The sequence below is a fragment of the Lepisma saccharinum genome, chromosome 26, assembly GCF_977018435.1.
Source record: "Lepisma saccharinum chromosome 26, izLepSacc3.1, whole genome shotgun sequence".
Classification (NCBI taxonomy): domain Eukaryota; kingdom Metazoa; phylum Arthropoda; class Insecta; order Zygentoma; family Lepismatidae; genus Lepisma; species Lepisma saccharinum.
Window position 1 is genome coordinate 49,097,593 of NC_139254.1, and position 20,449 is coordinate 49,118,041.

The 20,449-nt window shown below is 40.8% G+C and overlaps 1 protein-coding gene across 3 annotated transcripts in view; it reads left to right on the forward strand.

Annotated features, from left to right (window-relative positions):
- The window catches only part of LOC145979488 (alpha-tocopherol transfer protein-like), a 192,678-nt gene that overhangs the window by 143,707 nt on the left and 28,522 nt on the right, over positions 1-20,449 (forward strand). For all 3 annotated transcript variants that reach the window (XM_083112416.1, XM_083112414.1, XM_083112415.1), the window contains exons 2-4: positions 2,995-3,161; positions 9,389-9,483; positions 12,975-13,128. In XM_083112416.1, the coding sequence (XP_082968542.1) occupies positions 2,999-3,161; positions 9,389-9,483; positions 12,975-13,128 (412 nt within the window). In that variant the 5' untranslated portion in view covers positions 2,995-2,998. The remainder of the gene's footprint in view (positions 1-2,994; positions 3,162-9,388; positions 9,484-12,974; positions 13,129-20,449) is intronic.

Consider the following 20,449-nt stretch of genomic DNA (forward strand, 5'->3'; position numbering starts at 1 on the left):
TTCTAAAGATGTGTAGATGGCAGTTTTGTTGATAGTATCCTTTTGTAGATAGTGAATGATTCATCTGTACTTTAATCTGTGTTCTCGAAAATAGTATAAAAGCGAGGATATCGCGTAAGAATCATCACACTTTTTCGCCACGGATCGACGAAGCTTTTAAACTTAAAAAGAACTCCTCGGTGTTGTGCATACATCTTGGTATGGTAGTTCGGGGCGCAAGCTAGGCCTATGTGATCATAGGCTTGCCGATAGCCACGCATTGAGTTTATGAGTTTTAATTGAGTCAATTCATCGACAAAGCGAAATCCTCGCCTTCGTCTCAAGTATAGTTGCATTATAATTGCAATAAATAAAGAATAAAACTTTTCTGTTTATACATACGGCAGTAATGTGGTTTTATTTCTCTGTGCTGTGAATATTGTCTTTGCCTAACACTATCCCTGTACCTGAGAGGAGTCTGTGTACTTCACCGAGTCTCATCGTTCACCGCTGAGTATTATTAAGTTAATATTAATAGTAAAATAATACGACGCGTGAAGTAATTGTGCTTAGAACGTATCAACTTTCTGTGAACAGAAGTGTACAAATATGATTAGGCTGGCACTAATTTCCTCTATTTCCGCTTCCCCCTTTTGCCCAGAATTGGAGACTGGTATATTAGAATTTAATTTGCTGATAGAAATGCTATTTTCACTCCAACAAAAAATGATTTTGGCATAGCATTGTGTCTCAATTAGTATTAACTTTGTCATTGTTAGTTTTCTCTTTCTAAGTATGTTTTGTGAACCCTTTGAACAAAATACTTAACTAGGAGACTAATGAATTGTTTTGTGTGATGTGTAGCGCTGTATGGGCACAAACCTGGACACTACGAAGTGAAAATAGGCAACTACAAGCGTGACGTAAGAGCTCTTCTTGGTCGAGGCGTGCCTACAGACTACCGACCCCAGTCCCACGTGTTTCAGTTACGGGGTGACGTGTGGTCAGCACGACGAACCCCCATTCGTTGTTGTAGGTTTCCATGATCTGTTTTACGTTGCTCCTTCGTATCTCCCAAATTTCCTTACGATGGCGGGTGACCACCGGCCTATACACTGACAGAAATCTTGCGAAAAGTTGTTACGTTGACACCCTTTTGCCCCCCCCCCCCGGTTTTGGAACCCAATCGCCGCCACTGCCCGCAACCCAAGTGATTCGTACATCCCGTAGCCCAAGCCCACAGCCTGACGCTTAGGTCATGGTAGAGAACTGACATGAAAATCTACAGGTAACAAAATATAGTGTAAAATACGTAGCATTAGTTGACCCCTCTATCAAATAGAGTTGTGAATACGTCGGAAATGAAGAACAAATTGTTTTTCATTCGATTACTGTTAGTTTGGGTGCATACGTTAATGATGTCTTTCACTAATCATTTTTCTATTTAATGTGGAGCGTCAATTCCATGTGTAGAGATTTAAACGCTATGAATATGGCTTTGAAGTGGGCCGCCAATACAAGTGCGAAATGCATTAAGCGCGAAAGTGTAATTTACACGGTTAATCTGTTTCGTAGTTGTGCTTTTCGCGCTTATTTCTTCACGGTTAATTAGTTTGCTTCAATCCGTTTCACGCTTAATCTCTTCACTTTTATTCCTTCGCTCGTTCCATTAGCGCTTAATCAGCTTTGCGGTTCTTCCTTTCGCGCTTAATCAGTTTCGTTTTTATTCCTTTCGCGCTTAATCAGTTTCGCTGTTATCCCCCTTCGCGCTTAATCAGTTTTGCTGTTATTCCTCTCCCGCTTAATCCGCTTCGCTGTATTTCCTTTCGCGCTTAATCCGTTACGCTGTAATTCCTTTCACGCTTAATCAGTTTCGCTGTTATTCCTCTCGTGCTTAATCCGTATCGCTGTTATTTCTCTCGTGCTTAATCCCTTTCGCTGTTATTTCTCTCGCGCTTAATCCCTTTCGCTGTTATTTCTCTCGCGCTTAATCTCTTTCGCTGTTATCCCCTCGCGTTTTATCAGTTTCGCTGTTATCCCATAGCGCGTTTTATCAGTTTCGCTGTTATCCCCTCGCGTGTTTTATCCGTTTCGCTGTTATCCCTTTCGAGCTTAATCCGTTTCGCTGTTATTCCTTTTCCGCTTAATCAGTTTTGATGTTATTCCTTTCTCGCGTAATCTGTTTCGCTGTAATTCATTTCCCGCTTAATCAGTTTCGCTGTTATTCCTCTCGTGCTTAATCCGTATCGCTGTTATTTCTCTCGCGCTTAATCCCTTTCGCTGTTATTTCTCTCGCGCTTAATCTCTTTCGCTGTTATTCCCTCGCGTTTTATCAGTTTCGCTGTTATCCCATCGCGTTTTATCAGTTTCGCTGTTATCCCATCGCGCGTTTTATCAGTTTCGCTGTTATCCCCTCGCGCGTTTTATCAGTTTCGCTGTTATCCCCTCGCGTGTTTTATCCGTTTCGCTGTTATCCCTTTCCCGCTTAATCAGTTTTGGTGTTATTCCTTTCGCGCGTAATCTGTTTCGTTGTAATTCATTTCCCGCTTAATCAGTTTCGCAGTTATTCCTCTAACGCTTAATCAGTTTCGCTGTTATTCCTCTCGCGCTTAATCTGTTTCGCTGTAATTCATTTCCTGCTTAATCTGTTTCGCTGTTATCCCTCTCGCGCTTAATCTGTTTCGCTGTTATCCCTCTCGCGCTTGATCTGTTTCGCTGTTATCCCTCTCGCGCTTGATCTGTTTCGCTGTTATCCCTCTCGCGCTTGATCTGTTTCGCTGTTATCCCTCTCGCGCTTGATCTGTTTCGCTGTTATCCCTCTCGCGCTTGATCTGTTTCGCTGTTATCCCTCTCGCGCTTAATGTGTTTCGCTGTTATTCCTTTCGCGCTTATTCCACCACTCCTTTGAAGTACATGGCGCTAATACAGTAAGAAAGTATTATTATTATTATTAATATAATTTGTGTATGTATTGTGTGAAGAAATCTTGGTAATGAAGGTCATCTTCCGTTTCAGCACCATGACCACGATGAAGCCTCCGTCCATAAAAACCGGCGACTTCGAATTCAAGTTGGATTTCGACGAGATTTCCGGTGACGTCGCAGAAAAGGCGAGGAACGAGCTTCGAGAGAACCCGGACACGAGGCAGGAGGCCATCGTCGCTCTGAGGGACCTGCTCAGAGGTAACAGTTGCCCTTTATATACAGGGTGTCCGAGAAGTCTCGTTACCCCTAGGTTATACAGCGTGTTTTAAAAGTCTTTCAGGATAATAAAAAGCTATAACGCTAAAGTAATAGGTTCATTGCAACGAAATATTGTTGTTTTTTTTTAAAAAAAAATTGTTCTGCTCACACTGCTGAATGACGTGTGTGCAGGTGTTCACGTGATTCAAAGATGTCGTTCATTGGTTGCAGAGGAATCACTCATTGGCCCGCAAGGTCACCAGAACTTACACCTTGCAATTACTGGCTATGGGGACATGTCAAGACCCAATTGTGTGCACAGAAAGCGACAGATCTTGACGACCTGTAGTTCAAGTTACGTGATGTGATTCACAGCATTCCGGACGAGCACCGTCAGAACGCGATTCTCTGATTCAAACGATGAAAGCCCGAGTTTTTGGACGTAAATGGTGCCCAGTTAGAGATATTAATTTTAAAGTTTCATGTGTGTAACAAACAATATTTCATTGTAATAAACCTATTACATTAAAAGTTATAGTTTCCTTAGAATCATGCAAGACTTTTAAAACACGCTGTATTACAATGTACATATTGTTATGATATATTTATTTATTATATACAGCACATGTATCTAGCTTCAAATCAATGGGTACCTGTAAGCAAACCTGGTAGGTAAAGGCGGCCGGACCATGGTGCTGATCATATCACCTCCAAAATGGCCGAGATGGACAATATATGGAGCCCTACCCCCCCCCCCCCCCCGATCCTTTAAATGTGCCTTCATGGCTTGGTTCTGCAGTGTCTTTCACGGTCGAGTTGGCTCTTGAGAGGCGGCTAGCTCAACGAGCAGTGAGAGAGCGTCTGCCGGCAAACTGGATGCAACATCCGCCAGCTGGTACCGCTAGCTATGTAATGAAATAAGCTCGTATTCAGTACAATCACATTGAGAGTTACAATTAAAATGAACACGTACCTTGATACAAGAGATGTTGGAAATGTCTTCCTGCTTCCACACACTTACGGCATTCTTTAAAAGAAATTTTTGCTAACACACATCGGTTCCTCTTCCGAAATTGCTTCCATTTCTCTCCTGATATTTTCTACCAATTCTTCTAATGTATGGCTTCAAGTTTAAAAGTTTGAATACTGTCTCAATGCGCCATCTATCTTCACTACAAGTATTTGTAATGAGTCGTACATAAAAATTCGTTGATCTAATTTATACGTACAGCGTGCCATTACACAGTTCTACAAAACTTTTTTTCTTTTTTCTGGAGGAAAAAGTTCTGATTCCTATTGAAAATTTTCCGCTGATTTCAAATCTCTATTTAGATTTCTGTCAGGGATAGTTTAAGAGTAATCGTAATTTTAATTTTATCTCAAATTCTTGGAATTTTAAGGCAAATACTGAGTGAACTCGTGGAATAATTTAATTATACTTTCTCGAAACCTAGTATATTATGTTCAAATGTGACACAATATTCGCACACAGAATTGTTATATAATACTTATTTTCAAAAAAATATAATACATTTTTTCCAATTTATATTGCATATACCATTATACCTATGCCCTTTTTCCTTTGTCTGTTCAGACATGCTTCAAACTCTGGATTTGCTGAAGTTCTCTAATTTGAGGTCCCACAAAAGTACCTTTCTTTCGCTTTGCTGGTGAAAGACGAGGCAATTTGTTTGAAATACACTTAGATCTTCTTCCAGTTGTCCATAGCCTTTTCAAATTGTGTCGTAAGGCTTGGCGTGAAGAGGGGGGAAGAGGAACATCACACGCTCTATAATTTTTCTCCCACTTGTGGTTGAGACCAATTCTTTTTTGTGTAGTGGTTCTTCTGTCACGGGTATACCACTTGCAGAGGAAGCAGGTATACTTCGTGTAGCCATGTTGCATTCCCAATATCACTGCAACTATCTTGAAGTCGCCAAATATCTTCCTCTTATGCTTATTATATTCCATGGATTACTTCTATTATCCCTGGGCTTAAAGGAAATCGGTAAGGATGGAGAAGATTGGATAGATCTTGCCTAGGATAGGGACAGATGGAAGGCTTGTGTTGCTGCAGCCATAAGCCTTTGGGCTCAAGTAGCTAGAGAGTTAGTTAGTTAGCTTCTAATATCTCACTGGTTCCTATGTGACGTCAGAGGAACGTATGAAGGTTCATTAAACCACTAAGGTCGTTGCGATCAGTAAAGTAGGTGCTCAGTTTCAAAATAGGCACGTTTGCCTAAATTTAGTAATGTTTGTGCTGCGGTGGAGATTATATTGGTCGATTCTAAGGTAATGTTCGTAGTAATTATTCATGATAAATCGAATCCTCTTCTTCTGCCTTGCAAAGGCCAGCTCTCCACAGATGTAGCAGAAGCTACATGATTGATTTCGACAGGCAAAGATTGGGGCAATGTCCCCTGTGGTTGCGCCAATGTTTTCATGCTACCATAAGGATTGAATACACGGAATTGAATATACTTTGCTTCCAAGCATTGTGTGCAGAGAAACGAAGAGAAGGGGTTCATGGTTTCTTACTTCAAGGTAGCCACGAATTAAGGGAACACCTTTTGTCACTCTGTAACTTTTGTATTAATTGAGCTAGTACTTGTATTTCCTTTTTATCTTTCTTTACACGTATGTAGCGTTGTCGCCTTGTAATCAAGGGGTCCCGGGTTCGATACCCGGTGGAGGCACATAGCCCCAATTAGCCTTGCTGTGCATAAAGTGGACTTAAAACACCAAATAAATCAATTGAGCAGCGTGTGAAATGCGTACGTGTATTTTCCATTAGCATTAACGTGTAGCTGAAGTTTAGTGACGAATGCTGCAGGAATATGGAGCTCTGGCATTTAGAATCAAAAAGTTATTTGATAAAACCGGAAGTGTTTCAGACCTTAAAAATCTGGTAAGGCACGAACAGATAGAAGGCAAGCCAATTACGTCTCCAAGCTTGTATTGATTTAAATAGAGCTCAAATTGATAATTATGTGGAAGATTGATAAAATTGTCAATGTGATGTCTAAGTTACTATCATCAGAAAATAAAAAAGTTGCCAATATTATAAATATGATCTCACTGATACACGTAGTTGATGATCAAAAGGTGCCCCCTTAATTCGTGCCACCCTGTATATTGCATTAACCACTTGATTGACTTTATTTTACTTCGCTTTTCTTTGGATAATCACGAAGACTAGGATGAGTGATGATATGATGAAGGAATACTGTCACAGGCCGAGATTGAATCCGGCACAAAAAGGTCTGTTCGTCTTAACTAAGCAAGTACGTAAAGAGGAGTAAGCAGTGACGGCGCCAGGGAAAAGTGACTGGGGGAGCGGAAGGGGGGCGACAAATATTGTTGGGGGCAGTCACATTGAAACGCCCGAAAACACTATATATAGGGTTATTACAAATGATTGGAACTGTTTCATGAGTTTGCTGTAGCTATAATATTGGACATATTGCCATGCAATTTTACAGTAACGTACAAAACTTTGAGGTTTTCTTCTCTTGCAGGCGTGTTTTGGATTTCTGTCGGGAGAGCGCAGCACTGAGCAGTGAGTAAATATGGCGATAGTCGCTGAGAAAGCTTACGCTGTGCTGAAATTTCATGCATATCAGGTCGGTCGAAACAGTACAACGACGATTTAGAACAATGTTCAAGAAAGATGCACCAAGTCAAGTTGGTAGATGAAGTCCACACTGTCCGTCTCCAGCTGCGGCATGAGATAGTTCTCCAGCATGTCCAGATACACGTGTCCTGTAGTCGTCTGTTTACTGAAGAAAAAGGGGCCATAAACTTTAAACTTTGACACCGCACAAAACACATTAACTTTTGGTGAGTCACGGATGTGTTGCACGATAGTCTGGGGATGTTCTGTGCCCCAGATTCGCACATTTTGCCTGTTCACTGTGCCACTTCACAAAAATTGAAATTCCAGCACATCATAAGATTTCTTAGCGCCTGTGGACATCTTTACTCACTGCTCAGTGCTGCCCTCTCCCGACAGAAAACCGAAATACGCCAGCAAAACAAGAAAACGTTTTGAGTTTTTCTACATTACTGTAAAATTTGGCAATATGTCTAATATTATAGCTACAGCAAACTCATGAAACCGGTCCAATCATTTGTAATATATATATATATATATATATATATATATATATATATATATATATATATATATATATATATATATACTACTTATATTATTATTATTATTATCATTAGCTATATTCATTATGGTGTTTTGTGAGTGACCTTTAGTCAGAGTGGACGTTTACTGCCTAAATTTACTTCTTGATTACTAGTTTATCTCCGTATGATTAATTCTTTTTTTTATTCGCGGGAACTTCCGCTAGTTGCGTTGTTTCTGGTAGCCTATTTCAGTATTGGAAGACATTTATAATTTTATAATTCATCGTCTTTCTTGAGATGAAACTACTGATATAAATATTCAAGTTATAAGATAATAATATAAATGACGGAAAAATACTTCGAAGAGTTTAATTATCGTGCAAGATAAACATGACGCTAGAAGAAATTTATCTTCTTAAGTATTAGAAACAACGAAAGTCGCTTAGTGAAGTGCAATTCTCCTGTAGGAGAATTCTGCTGTATGTGCTTTGGAAAACACATTGACCACCTTCGGTACGTCCAGGACTTGACATTTCTTCTCAATAGCAAGGACAGCCAAATGAAGCAGCTGGCATCCGGCATCCTGTTTCGAGCAAAGCATTTCAAAGGCTTCAAACACGAAAAGGTTCTTTGACACGCTGCATTGGAGAGAATACAACTAGAGTGTGAGCCTTGTGAAATGCCAATTTATACTTTCCTAGGATTTCGAAGAAATCTAAATCCATTAAGTGGAGTAATTTCGTTCCATGTTCGTAACGCTGAAGAGTTTTGGGCAAAATCTGCGTTTCACCTTTCAGGGAAATGTTATCACAGGAATAAAAATCTGAAAGAGGTTACAGTTATCTCATAATTCAAGAAATAGTATTCTGACCCTGGTGCACCTCTCACTCTACCACTCCAACGTATGTTTGTACTACACAATTACATGCACCTATGGAGTTCTTGGGAAGAAGTTCTTCGATTTTGATATGCACGAGAAAAAGCGAACCTGCTTCTAATGATTGAAGAGTGGCAAATCCTAAAAGCGTTCTTTTACCTGCCCGCGATACAAATATCTTTCTAGTTCCTATCTCGCAACGTATTTTGTTTCATCTGACAGGAGTGCGAATACTTTCGTCTCTTCCACTTCCTGGCTTATTTGCTGAGAATAAGTGTGCACATTACGCAGATTAATTTGTTTGAATATAATTTTGAGTGTAATTTGCATTTTAAGGTTCACGTTCAATACATTTCCGAATAATATCCCCTCATTTTGAAATTAACTTCAAGAGTATCGAAGAAATTACCTTTGGTAAGGTTTGCCTCAGACTCATCATCTCGAAAATGAAAGTTGCTGAATAGTAAGAAACCGCGATGCATCCACAACAACTGACATGTAGTGTCGGCTTTCTTGGATCACATTTGGTCCCGGGTTCGATACCCGGTAGAGGCACTTTAATATGTACATCCAGTCTCGATTTGCCTTAATGTGCATAAAGTTGACTAAAAACACCAAATCAACCAACCAACCAAATCTTGAATCGCCTTCCAATGAATTTTACTAAATAGCGTTGTCACTAACGACCCACGATTAGAATAATTTGCCCGTACAACAGATATACATCAGTGTCCTCAGAATGTTCGTGTAAAACCATCCACATTCAACGCTTTTTTCCAGTTCTTAAAACTGGTTAAAACTTAGGTTAATCGCGACGATTACATCACGTAAGTGAATGAGAAATGGTCTATGGCCAAGTCGGCGCTCGAATCTTGAACAAAAGTCAAACACACACACACACACACACATACAGATATAGATATATATACTAAAACAAATTAATATTTTTAGTCAAGTTGGTATTATAAGCAGGAAAAGTGATATCATGCAGAATACACCACTTAGAAATAGTGAAAATCGTCATACTCTTAGAAATGAACTCTCTTATTATTCGATATTTCATTAACTTCAGTTCGGGGGCGGGGCAAGTGTCTGACCGGGGGGCGCCCGCACCCATGCCCCCCGCTCTGGCGTCGTCACTGGGAGTAAGTAACGTATTTGTTTGTAAGTGTATTTATATGTTAATGTAAAATATTTTGTTGTTTTACAGAGGAGAAGAACCTGACTATTCCGCTGGACGATGATATGTTCCTTGTTAGGTTCCTGAGGCCTTGCAAGTTCTATCCGGAGAGCGCTTTGGAACTGGTAAGATATATTCTCGCCACGTCTCGGTAGTTAGCTAAGCTACGGGGGCCGATACATCTCTCTGCGCGCGCACACGTGTGTGGGGGTGTGTGTGTGAGTGTGAATATCTGAGAGTTCCTCTCCCCTCTATCTCTCTCTTTGTCACTATTTTCTTGTTTCTTCATATCTCTCTCTCTCTCTCTCTCTCTCTCTCTCTCTCTCTCTCTCTCTCTCTCTCTCTCTCCTCCCTCCATCCCTCTCTCTCTGTTTTTCTGGTTGTCTTTCTCTCTCTGTTTTTATGGTTGTCTTTCTCTCTCTCTCTGTCTCTCTCTCATGTTGTTTCTCTCTTTTTTATGTTGTGTCTCTTTCTTTTTCATGTTCTCTCTCCTTTTCATGTTGTGTCTCTATTTCTTTTTCATGTTCTCTTTCTTTTCATGTTATCTCTCTCTCTTTTCATGTTGTCTCTCTCTCCCTCTTTTCATGTTGTTGTCTCTCTCTCCCTCTTTTCATGTTGTTGTCTCTCTCTCTCTCTTTTCATGTTGTTGTCTCTCTCTCTCTCTCTCTCTTTTCATGTTGTTGTCTCTCTCTCTCTCTCTTTTCATGTTGTTGTCTCTCTCTCTCTCTCTTTTCATGTTGTTGTCTCTCTCTCTCTCTTTTCATGTTGTTGTCTCTCTCTCTCTCTCTCTTTTCATGTTGTTGTCTCTCTCTCTCTCTCTCTTTTCATGTTGTTGTCTCTCTCTCTCTCTCTCTTTTCATGTTGTTGTCTCTCTCTCTCTCTCTCTTTTCATGTTGTCTCTCTCTCTCTCTTTTCATGTTGTTGTCTCTCTCTCTCTCTCTCTCTTTTCATGTTGTCTCTCTCTCTCTCTCTTTTCATGTTGTTGTCTCTCTCTCTTTTCATGTTGTTGTCTCTCTCTCTCTTCATGTTGTTGTCTCTCTCTCTCTCTTCTTTCATGTTGTTGTCTCTCTCTCTTTTCATGTTGTTGTCTCTCTCTCTCTTCATGTTGTTGTCTCTCTCTCTCTTCTTTCATGTTGTTGTCTCTCTCTCTCTCTCTCTCTCTTTTCATGTTGTTGTCTCTCTCTCTCTTCATGTTGTTGTCTCTCTCTCTCTCTCTTTTCATGTTGTTGTCTCTCTCTCTCTCTCTTTTCATGTTGTTGTCTCTCTCTCTCTCTTTTCATGTTGTTGTCTCTCTCTCTCTTTTTTCATGTTGTCTCTCTCTCTCTCTTTTCATGTTGTTGTCTCTCTCTCTCTCTTTTCATGTTGTTGTCTCTCTCTCTCTTCATGTTGTTGTCTCTCTCTCTCTCTCTCTTCATGTTGTTGTCTCTCTCTCTCTCTCTCTTTTCATGTTGTTGTCTCTCTCTCTCTCTCTCTTTTCATGTTGTTGTCTCTCTCTCTCTCTTTTTTCATGTTGTTGTCTCTCTCTCTCTTCATGTTGTTGTCTCTCTCTCTCTCTTTTCATGTTGTTGTCTCTCTCTCTCTCTTTTCATGTTGTCTCTCTCTCTCTCTCTTTTCATGTTGTTGTCTCTCTCTCTCTCTCTCTCTTATCATGTTGTCTCTTTCTCTCTCTCTCTTTTCATGTTGTTGTCTCTCTCTCTCTCTTTTCATGTTGTTGTCTCTCTCTCTCTCTCTCTCTCTTTTCATGTTGTCTCTCTCTCTCTCTCTTTTCATGTTGTTGTCTCTCTCTCTCTCTCTCTCTTTTCATGTTGTTGTCTCTCTCTCTTTTCATGTTGTTGTCTCTCTCTCTCTCTTTTCATGTTGTTGTTTCTCTCTCTCTCTTTTCATGTTGTTGTCTCTCTCTCTCTTCATGTTGTTGTCTCTCTCTCTCTCTCTCTCTCTCTTTTCATGTTGTTGTCTCTCTCTCTCTCTCTCTTCATGTTGTTGTCTCTCTCTCTCTCTCTTTTCATGTTGTTGTCTCTCTCTCTCTCTTTTCATGTTGTTGTCTCTCTCTCTCTCTCTCTCTCTTTTCATGTTGTCTCTCTCTCTCTCTCTTTTCATGTTGTCTCTCTCTCTCTCTCTTTTCATGTTGTTGTCTCTCTCTCTCTTCATGTTGTTGTCTCTCTCTCTCTCTCTTTTCATGTTGTTGTCTCTCTCTCTCTCTCTCTCTTTTCATGTTGTTGTCTCTCTCTCTCTCTCTTTTCATGTTGTTGTCTCTCTCTCTCTCTTTTCATGCTGTTGTCTCTCTCTCTCTCTTTTCATGTTGTCTCTCTCTCTCTCTCTCTTTTCATGTTGTCTCTCTCTCTCTCTCTCTTTTCATGTTGTTGTCTCTCTCTCTCTCTCTCTCTCTTTTCATGTTGTCTCTCTCTCTCTCTCTTTTCATGTTGTTGTCTCTCTCTCTCTTTTCATGTTGTTGTCTCTCTCTCTCTCTCTTTTCATGTTGTTGTCTCTCTCTCTCTCTTTTCATGCTGTTGTCTCTCTCTCTCTTTTCATGTTGTCTCTCTCTCTCTCTCTCTTTTCATGTTGTTGTCTCTCTCTCTCTCTCTCTTTCTTTTCATGTTGTTGTCTCTCTCTCTCTTTTCATGTTGTTCTCTCTCTCTCTCTCTCTTTTCATGTTGTTCTCTCTCTCTCTTTTCATGTTGTTCTCTCTCTCTCTCTCTCTCTCTCTCTCTCGATCGCTCTCTCTCTCTCTCTTTTCTTTCTTTCCAGGTCAGGCAAAATCTGCAATCAGTTTAACTGCCAAACAAAATGACTCGTGGTGTCGCTTTGTGACTTGTCCTGTCGGATGTGGTCTGGCCTTATTTAGTGGTAAAATTCGTAATTGATCTAAATTATATGCTTCATATATTCAAGAAGAAAAACTAGACTAAAGTTAAAAACAAATGAGGGAAAATGGTGTTACATTGTTGGCTGTGGGAGTACTTCCATTTAGTGTGTCAGTCATACATTTATATATGGTATGTAAATAATTGTATGTTTCTCACCTTGAAGTTGGTGAAGATACCATGATGTAAAATAAAATTTGAAATTACAAATAAAGTATAAATAACAAAAAAACGGGGAAATGAGTTAAACATTTTAGCATAACTGACGTTCGGTATACCTTAAGGTACTGGGACAATAGCGCATATGGAAGAGAGCATTTTCCGAGTGTTCCCCCCTTATTTGTAATTTTTTGTTTCAAAAAATGACCGTGGGGGCATAAAACTTTAATAACATGGTATCAATTTTGCATTAATTTCATTGACTATGTTCATAATTTAAGTTCATATTAAAATGTTAAACATGTAATTATCAAAAAGTACATTTAGGACATAAATTAACATTACATTTAAATAATATAACATTGAAGTGAGTATTGATGTAAATGTGCAAAGCCACAGTTAAAGTATTACAATACATTTTAAAAATGGATCTGTTGTAGAATATTTAAGAACATAATACAAACAAAAGTGTGTGGCCACGTCGAACTCCACCCCATGAAGTGCTGGTTAGTTAGTTCTTCTTGTTGTTGTTACTGTTATTATTATTATTAATAATAATATGTTATCATTGCAACTATAATATCTTTCCCCTTCAGGTCAAGAGGTATTACGACTTCAAAGTGAAGCACCATAAACATTATAAAGGCCTGACTCCTTCCAAGGAGAAGAACATCTTTGAGAACAACATCTTGACGGTGTTCCCCAACAGGGACCAGGAAGGCAGACGGGTCCTCCTCCTGGAATTGGGAAGTAAGTCGTGTTTGCTGTTACTTGCCGAGGTGCCTGATAATCTCAGTACATAATTTCAAATTATTTATGCCAAATACAGGGTGTCCGCGAAAAATCCAACACGTTTTCTGGATTAAAATCAGTACTACAACACAAGAAAAAAGAAGAGGTTTGTAGCATATACAGGTTGACACTGTTTTATTCCTTACTTTAAAAAAAGACTGAATATTTAACGTACAGCCAACGGTTCGCTTCAATGCAAGGCGTTATGTGTGTTGCCTAACTCTGCGGCGAAAAAAGGATTTAACAGCAAATTTTCAATGGCAAGTATTACCACCGCCGTAGAGTTACGCAACACACATAACGCCTTGCAGGGAAATTAGTATTTCAGAAGCTAAGTGCTTCAGTTTTATTGCTGGTAACTCTATCTATACTTACGCTGCATATATACCCCGTCTCAGCTAACTGTAGAGCAGGGCCGCGCATGTCGGCAGAGGAGGAGGAGGACAATCGAGTGGTGAAAGCGCAGCGTTGCCAACCAGACCTTAGTCCGTACGCTAAATGCACCGCTTGTCAAAATTTGCTCTTGCAGTTTTAATATTACCTTAAAAAATTATCAAAGCAGTCGTACGGACCTGGAGATAAAAATACGGTCCGTTTGCCATGTGCGTCCGGTATTATCCTTTTCAAAAGTTTGCAACACTTTCAGAGAGAACGGGTAACTCCCGTCGCCCATTACGCAATTCCGTTTCTCTCACTGTTCATTGGTGGAGCCGTCTCGCGTCACTACTTGCGCACAGACCTGTTCTCCTTCTCCTGGTCTACAGTTAGCTGGTACGGAGTTTAGTTTCCACAACATGTTTCATAATCCTAGACTTCTATATCATTTTTTTATTTAATTGGTTTCACCTTTTGAACTGTGCACAGTTTAGTTTCCTATCTTCTTATATTATTTAGACTGTACAATGTTTTTCTTCCAACACAATTGGTATATACAGTGTATTATATATGCGTATTATACTATATGCGTGTAGTATATTATTTCATTCCTTGGATGTTCCAAAAGCGTTCACAGACATAGTATCCTATTTCATTTAATTCTTTTGGGAGCTTTCAGACCAAAGCGACGGCCCCGTTCAGTCTATAAGCAAGCATGCGCGAACAATAGACACGACGTACTCCTATGGGGCTACAACGCAAAAATGGAATATATTGTTCCTTTATATATTTTACACGTTAAAATTATACCCATACAGATATTTATTTACATAAAGGAACCTGGTTCTCAGCTTTCTACGGTTTGCGAGATCCTATTCAATATATAGATTAAGCCGAAACTTTGTCTATTTATCGTTATCAGACAATTAAAGATCAGTGGCGAAGCGTAGATTTCCTAGCAAGGTAGGCACAAAAGTGCGATAATTTCCATTAGTTGCTTAAATATGTAAAAAGAAAGGGAGGGGGGCTATGTCATGGAGAGTGGTTCAATGTCTCTCCAGGCCGCTTCTTTACTTGCCAGTGGCGTGACGTTCTCGAGCCCTGTTGTCAATTCTTCATCACTTTTATTCTAAATTTATTTTGCAATTCAGGTGAAAAGGGCTAGGAACCCCCCCCCCCATAATTTTCGGGTCAGTCTGACGTTTGTGCTGTGAGCAGACGACAGAATTCCGTTCTTTCAGCGACTGTCAGTTTGGTACGTTCTACTGCTGCCAACTTAGTTTTTTTTTAGCAAGACTTCCTCGCACCGAGGAAAACACCATTGTTATCTGTTGTCTAACTAAAGGAATGGTTGTAGTTAATTCCAGTCTTGGCTTTCTAGATAAATGAATTTCTAACACCTGTATGTGCAAGTAAACATAATTTAAATTTTGAATATTTTCGTCTCATTTGTTCTGATCTATGCAAATCGTGACGATGAGAATGTGTGGAGAATGAATTAAAGATGATCAGGAAACATTGACATGACCACAATTAGGTCACCTGGCTTCGTAACGTGTTAGGATGACCACGACGGGGCTTTCAAGAAAAAACATAGGTAAAGGTGACCTCTCTCATTCAGTGTGTATACTTCGCATCCTAGTTTGTTCTACCCCTTGTATTAGTAGACACCTTTGAATTTGAATTTGATTTTAAAATTGTGGGAGCGTCAGCACTTAGGCTATTTTGCTCCCTTCACATTATACGGGGGCCAGCCCCTTATCATTACAAAGAACAACTCTAACGTTGTGTAATTAAAAATCTTAAAATGTTCTGACTTCTGTTAAAAGCTGAGGCTGTAAAGGGGCCCTCAGCACACATAAGGACAACAGGACAATACAAACAAAATTATACTGGCCATGGGGCCAGTCGCCAGAGCCTCGTTAGTCTTCAGTCCAGGGTGCACTAACGTGGAAGTGTTAGTAGACACCTTTACGTGATAATAGAACATAGGATCTTTGTTTGGGATCCGGCAACACGACATGTTACTATGTAACATATAAACAGGTTATAATAAATGTAGTTGCTTGAGAGAATAGAATCCCAATTTTTAGGCGCAATTCAGCTCTTTTCTGCCAATCCAATGTGACAACACTGGCCTGTTCCGCCAGACCTGAAACAGACATGGCCCGCGCAATAACCCCATAACACAAAACTTTGTCCTAAACCCAAAAAAAAGTCTTCCCTTGTATTGTACTCTCATTGACCGCCCTCTTCTCTTGTTATCCCTTCAGGGTAAACGGAACTGCCTACCTCTTCGCTTGTATCGGCTTATAATATTTATTCAACGACAGTGTTAACGCATTAAATAACGTTTCAACAACTTTGAATTTTTTTTAATATTTTGCTGTCACTTGCCACTGCTACTTGCAAAGGAAAATATAGTTAAAAACATTTTAGAAATGATTGTTATAAGAAGGAAGTATGAAAGACCAAAAGCGGGTTCTACCTTACCGATGATTACATCTTCACTGAATTAAGAACTCTATTGTTCTTGCATTTCAGTCCGGCACTTCTTGCATAAATCTGATCGCTGCACAAGACACGAATCACAAACAAAACTCTACCGCCACGAACCTCGCGCTCCGAGCCACTCTCCCTTGCAGCGTCCTGAGCAGGAATCAAGTTTTCACAGACAGAGAACAAAGGAGGGAATCCCCGTTCACGATAAAAATGAATTATTCTATTTCCAGTGAAAGTAAAACTACTTTGTAAATATAAGGCGTAGCTAGCATTTTAATTTACATTATTTGGTATGAAGACTTACTTTACACATATAAGTTCTTTAGACTTTCTGTTTACGCTACGGTGTTGGGTGAATCGACAAAACCATGAGCACTCTGACCAGAAAACGAAGTCAGAACTACACTACTCCGTAATTTTCGATTTCACTTACACTTGTCGATGAAAGGAAGGAAAACCTAAGTTTCGTACAAAATATGGAGAATGTACAATGAAATAGAAATATCTCTGCACGAACACAGGCTAATGTTTACAAAAAATGCCGGTACACCACAAATTTCCAACCCTGGCGGAAATGCAGTGTTGCTGACATTCTGTTCGTCCTAGTGGGTAACACCGGGAGGCCGGCCTCAGGAGCACGTTATAAGCATACGTACAGTACTCGTAAGATTAGGCTTCCCGCATATACGACCGTACGACGGAATGTAAAGAAAAAGAAGAGGCCCCAGCAAATGTGCCTCACTCCGTGGAAACTTCGTATACTGGACAGGGTTAGAATTTTTATGTAATTATCATAAATGAAAATTCCAAACTTTTCCATTGCATTACATGTGTTTTGACAAAATAAGTAAATACACCTTTCAAAGAGTAATGGCGTGGGTACAAGATAGTTGCTGCTTATACTCGCAATAATAACTTTAACTTCATTTCCAGGTAATTTTTGAAGGTATCAGATCTTCTTTCGCATGCACTAACACTAAACACTGCTAAGTTAGCTCTAGGTTTGATTTGGTATTGTAAGTCCACTTTGTACACAATAAGGCTAATCGGGACTGGACCTACAGTTTATAGTGGGATCCGAACCACTATGTGCGTCCATCGGGTATCGAACCCGGGGCCCCTAGATTACAAGGCAACGACGCTACCACTGCGCCATCGGGGAGGCCCTTTAAACTGACGACTTGAAACACATCCTGATATGTTGAAAATCTCCTTCGTTGTTCTCCTCTTCTATACATTCTTTTTTCTTGCTTATACTCCATTCCTCGCTAATCGCGTAGTGAACTTTATAAGGATTCCATCTTGTGATTACTATCACTCAAAAATCAGGGTTGTTAAAGGGCCAGAAACTCATAAATTCTAATGGGTTGTATTGGGTTGCGCTGCAGGACCGGAACCTTTTTTCTCGCCCAATCTAAATTCGGTCCAAGTTGCGTATTGTTTCATTTAAAGAAGGTTCCTGGACCGTATTTAAATTGATGCGGAAAAAGATTTCCTGGACAGAATTGAAATTCTTCCGGAAAAAAATGTTCCTGGACCGAATTGAAATTCATCCGGGCAAAAAGGTTCCTGGACCGAATTGAAATTCATCCGGGCAAAAAGGTTCCTGGACCGAATTGAAATTCATCCGGGCAAAAAGGTTCCTGGACCGTATTTAGATTGATCCGGAAGAAATGGTTCCTGGACCGAATTGAAATTATTTAAATATGAAAAGGTTATATACTGTCTAAAACTCATTTACGTTTGCTGATTTTCTCCCACAGCCCGGGATTGAATTTATTTACAATTACAGACCAGGCTTGACCGATTTAAAATTGCTTTCTAAAAAAGTCCGTGAGTACGTTTGGATTGTCACACTGCGGTTGTAGAAAACGTAGCGCAGGGAATAAATCATAACGCTGTTGTTCTCTCGTGGGCCAGTTTCAAAAACTCGCTTGTCGAAGAGTTACTGTACATAACGAAATGGACTATATTAGTGTGACGTCACATTGAGTTCAAACAAACCCGTCACGTGTTGCTCGATCCAGGAAACTCAACCAATAGGAGCCGTCGATGAGGTAACGTGAGGCTGCTGTGTTCCCAGCAGATATTACAACATGGAACGGCAGTGCTGCTACAACCAAGTGAAGGAACGCACGCGAGAGAATGGGGCTACATGGAGAGTGGTAACGTGACTGCAGCGTTTGCGTTTCGCCCATTTCTATCTTGTACCTTAGATTCTCGAGACATCCAGCACCTGGATTAGTCTTTCATGGTCACAAGTGGGTAAATATTTATCAAGTATGACATGTCCTTCACGGACGTATGAACAGACTGTTGAAGTACACGATCCCGCCTGATAGATATGAATCTTAGCTGGAAGTTAGGAGATTAACGGAAGTGCATGAGAGAAAGATTGTGCTGTTACTGTGATTTCTTTTTGTGAGTTTCGTTATGATGTACAACTTTGGTTCTTTTTAAATTGCATAATCAAGATAAATAGATTCTGAATTCATATGTTAAAACGTAAGTTCTGTGTTTTTGTGTCTACACTGCTGTTTGTGAAAATTGCAACACCAAGAAGGAAACGTATGATTGAAATGAACTTTATACCACAGATTAGGTACATGCCAATACACAAATGATTAGAGTTACAGACCTGTATATGATCTCTGACCTTGAGAATTCAGTATGTTGTGAAGCCCCCATGTGTTGCAAACAGAGCCTCTACACGTCGTGGCATGGAATCAAGGAGGGCCTGGATATGTTCCTGGGGAATCTCCCTCCACGCGGTTTGTATGCGAGTCCACAAAGCATCAACAGTGGTTTCTGGAGGACCATGACGAGCAAGTTGCCGATCAACCATATCCCGGACATGTTCGATGGGCGACATGTCAGGCGAACTTGCAGGCCAGTGAAGCAGTGGTAAGTGTAGTTCTTCGAAGACAGCTTGCAGATTCCTCGCCACATGTGGCCGGGCATTGACCTGCTGAAATATGGCATGTGGAGTTGCCTGAAGGAGGGGCAGTGCCTCAGGCTCTAAAACCTCCCTCATGTAGCGGTTGCTGTTCAGATTGCCTTCAATGCGTAGTAGGGGAGATGGCATGTTGTGTCCAATAGCGCCCCAAATCATCACACTTGGCGTTTGTCCGTTTTGCCGCTCAACAATGCAGGTTGCCAGATTGCGTTCACCACGGTAGCGTCTAACACCTATGCGGCCATCACTGTACGACAAGTTTAAGCGGGACTCATCCGAAAACACTACATTTTGCTACTTAGCAAGCCAGCGACGGCATTTACGTGCCCATTGCAGTCTGAGGCGTTTGTGGTTTCTGGACAATGGAAGCCGACGCAATGGCATGCGTGACACCAGTCCAGCCTACAGCAGACGGCATCGAACCGTCAATGCAGAGAGGTCCACGGCCGTTGTAGTGCTCCAGCGTCGAGCCAACACTGTGGACTAAGCTGTACGGTGCGTTACAGCCATGCGGACAAGATGGCGGTCATCCCGTGCTGTGGTCACATTGCGTGGTCCAGTACCTGCTCGTCGCTGTGTACGACCCTCTTCTATCCACTGGCTCCACACATGTATCACTGTCGTAGCAGCATGCCCTGTACGAGCCGAAATGTCACGGTATGACAAACCCGCTTCCCGGAGACCGCTCATTCTGCCCCGTTCGAACACACTCACATGCTGATATTGCACCCTTTGACGTCGACGAGGCATGCCAGCACTTGCTTTCACGTTTCCACTTCGTTTGACGGCTCTTCACAGACTGAGCTTGGCGTAACACTGACCTTTCCGTTTACACAAGAGAGGGCGCTGCTGGGCCTACATGCACGCCATCTCTCTGCAATCCTAATCACTTATTGCTGGTACACTGTTCTACACATCCTCCGAGTTTGGATTCATTTGGGCCATTATTTCTGGGTGTTGCAATTTTCACAAACAGCAGTGTATTTACTGCAAAACTTAATGTTTTCCCGTGCCCTGGGAGGTATCACGCGTATACCAATATATAGTCTCATGTTGCTCATTCTCAATTTGTATTGAGCTAAATATATTCTTATGACTATTAATAATATCATATGGTTCACTCTGGCACGACCGTGTCAATAATTTGGCGCACAGAATGTGGGGCCACGAACACATTGTGTATTAGCTACTGTGACGGTTGATATACTCTAAATAAATATCATCCCGCCACAGTCACTCTCTTCTCCTAACATACGAGAGTGAGATACGTCACGCGCCGAAACAAGTCATGGATCGTTACGTAATCTATAAAGTTGCGCAGTTTTTCTCGACAGAGGCCGTTTGTTGCCTCGCCTCGTCAATCGCGCATGCGTAATCTAGACTTGTCGTTTGACCAGCGGTGAGAGCACGGAGAACGGGCAGTCACAAAGAGAGACCTCTTGCACG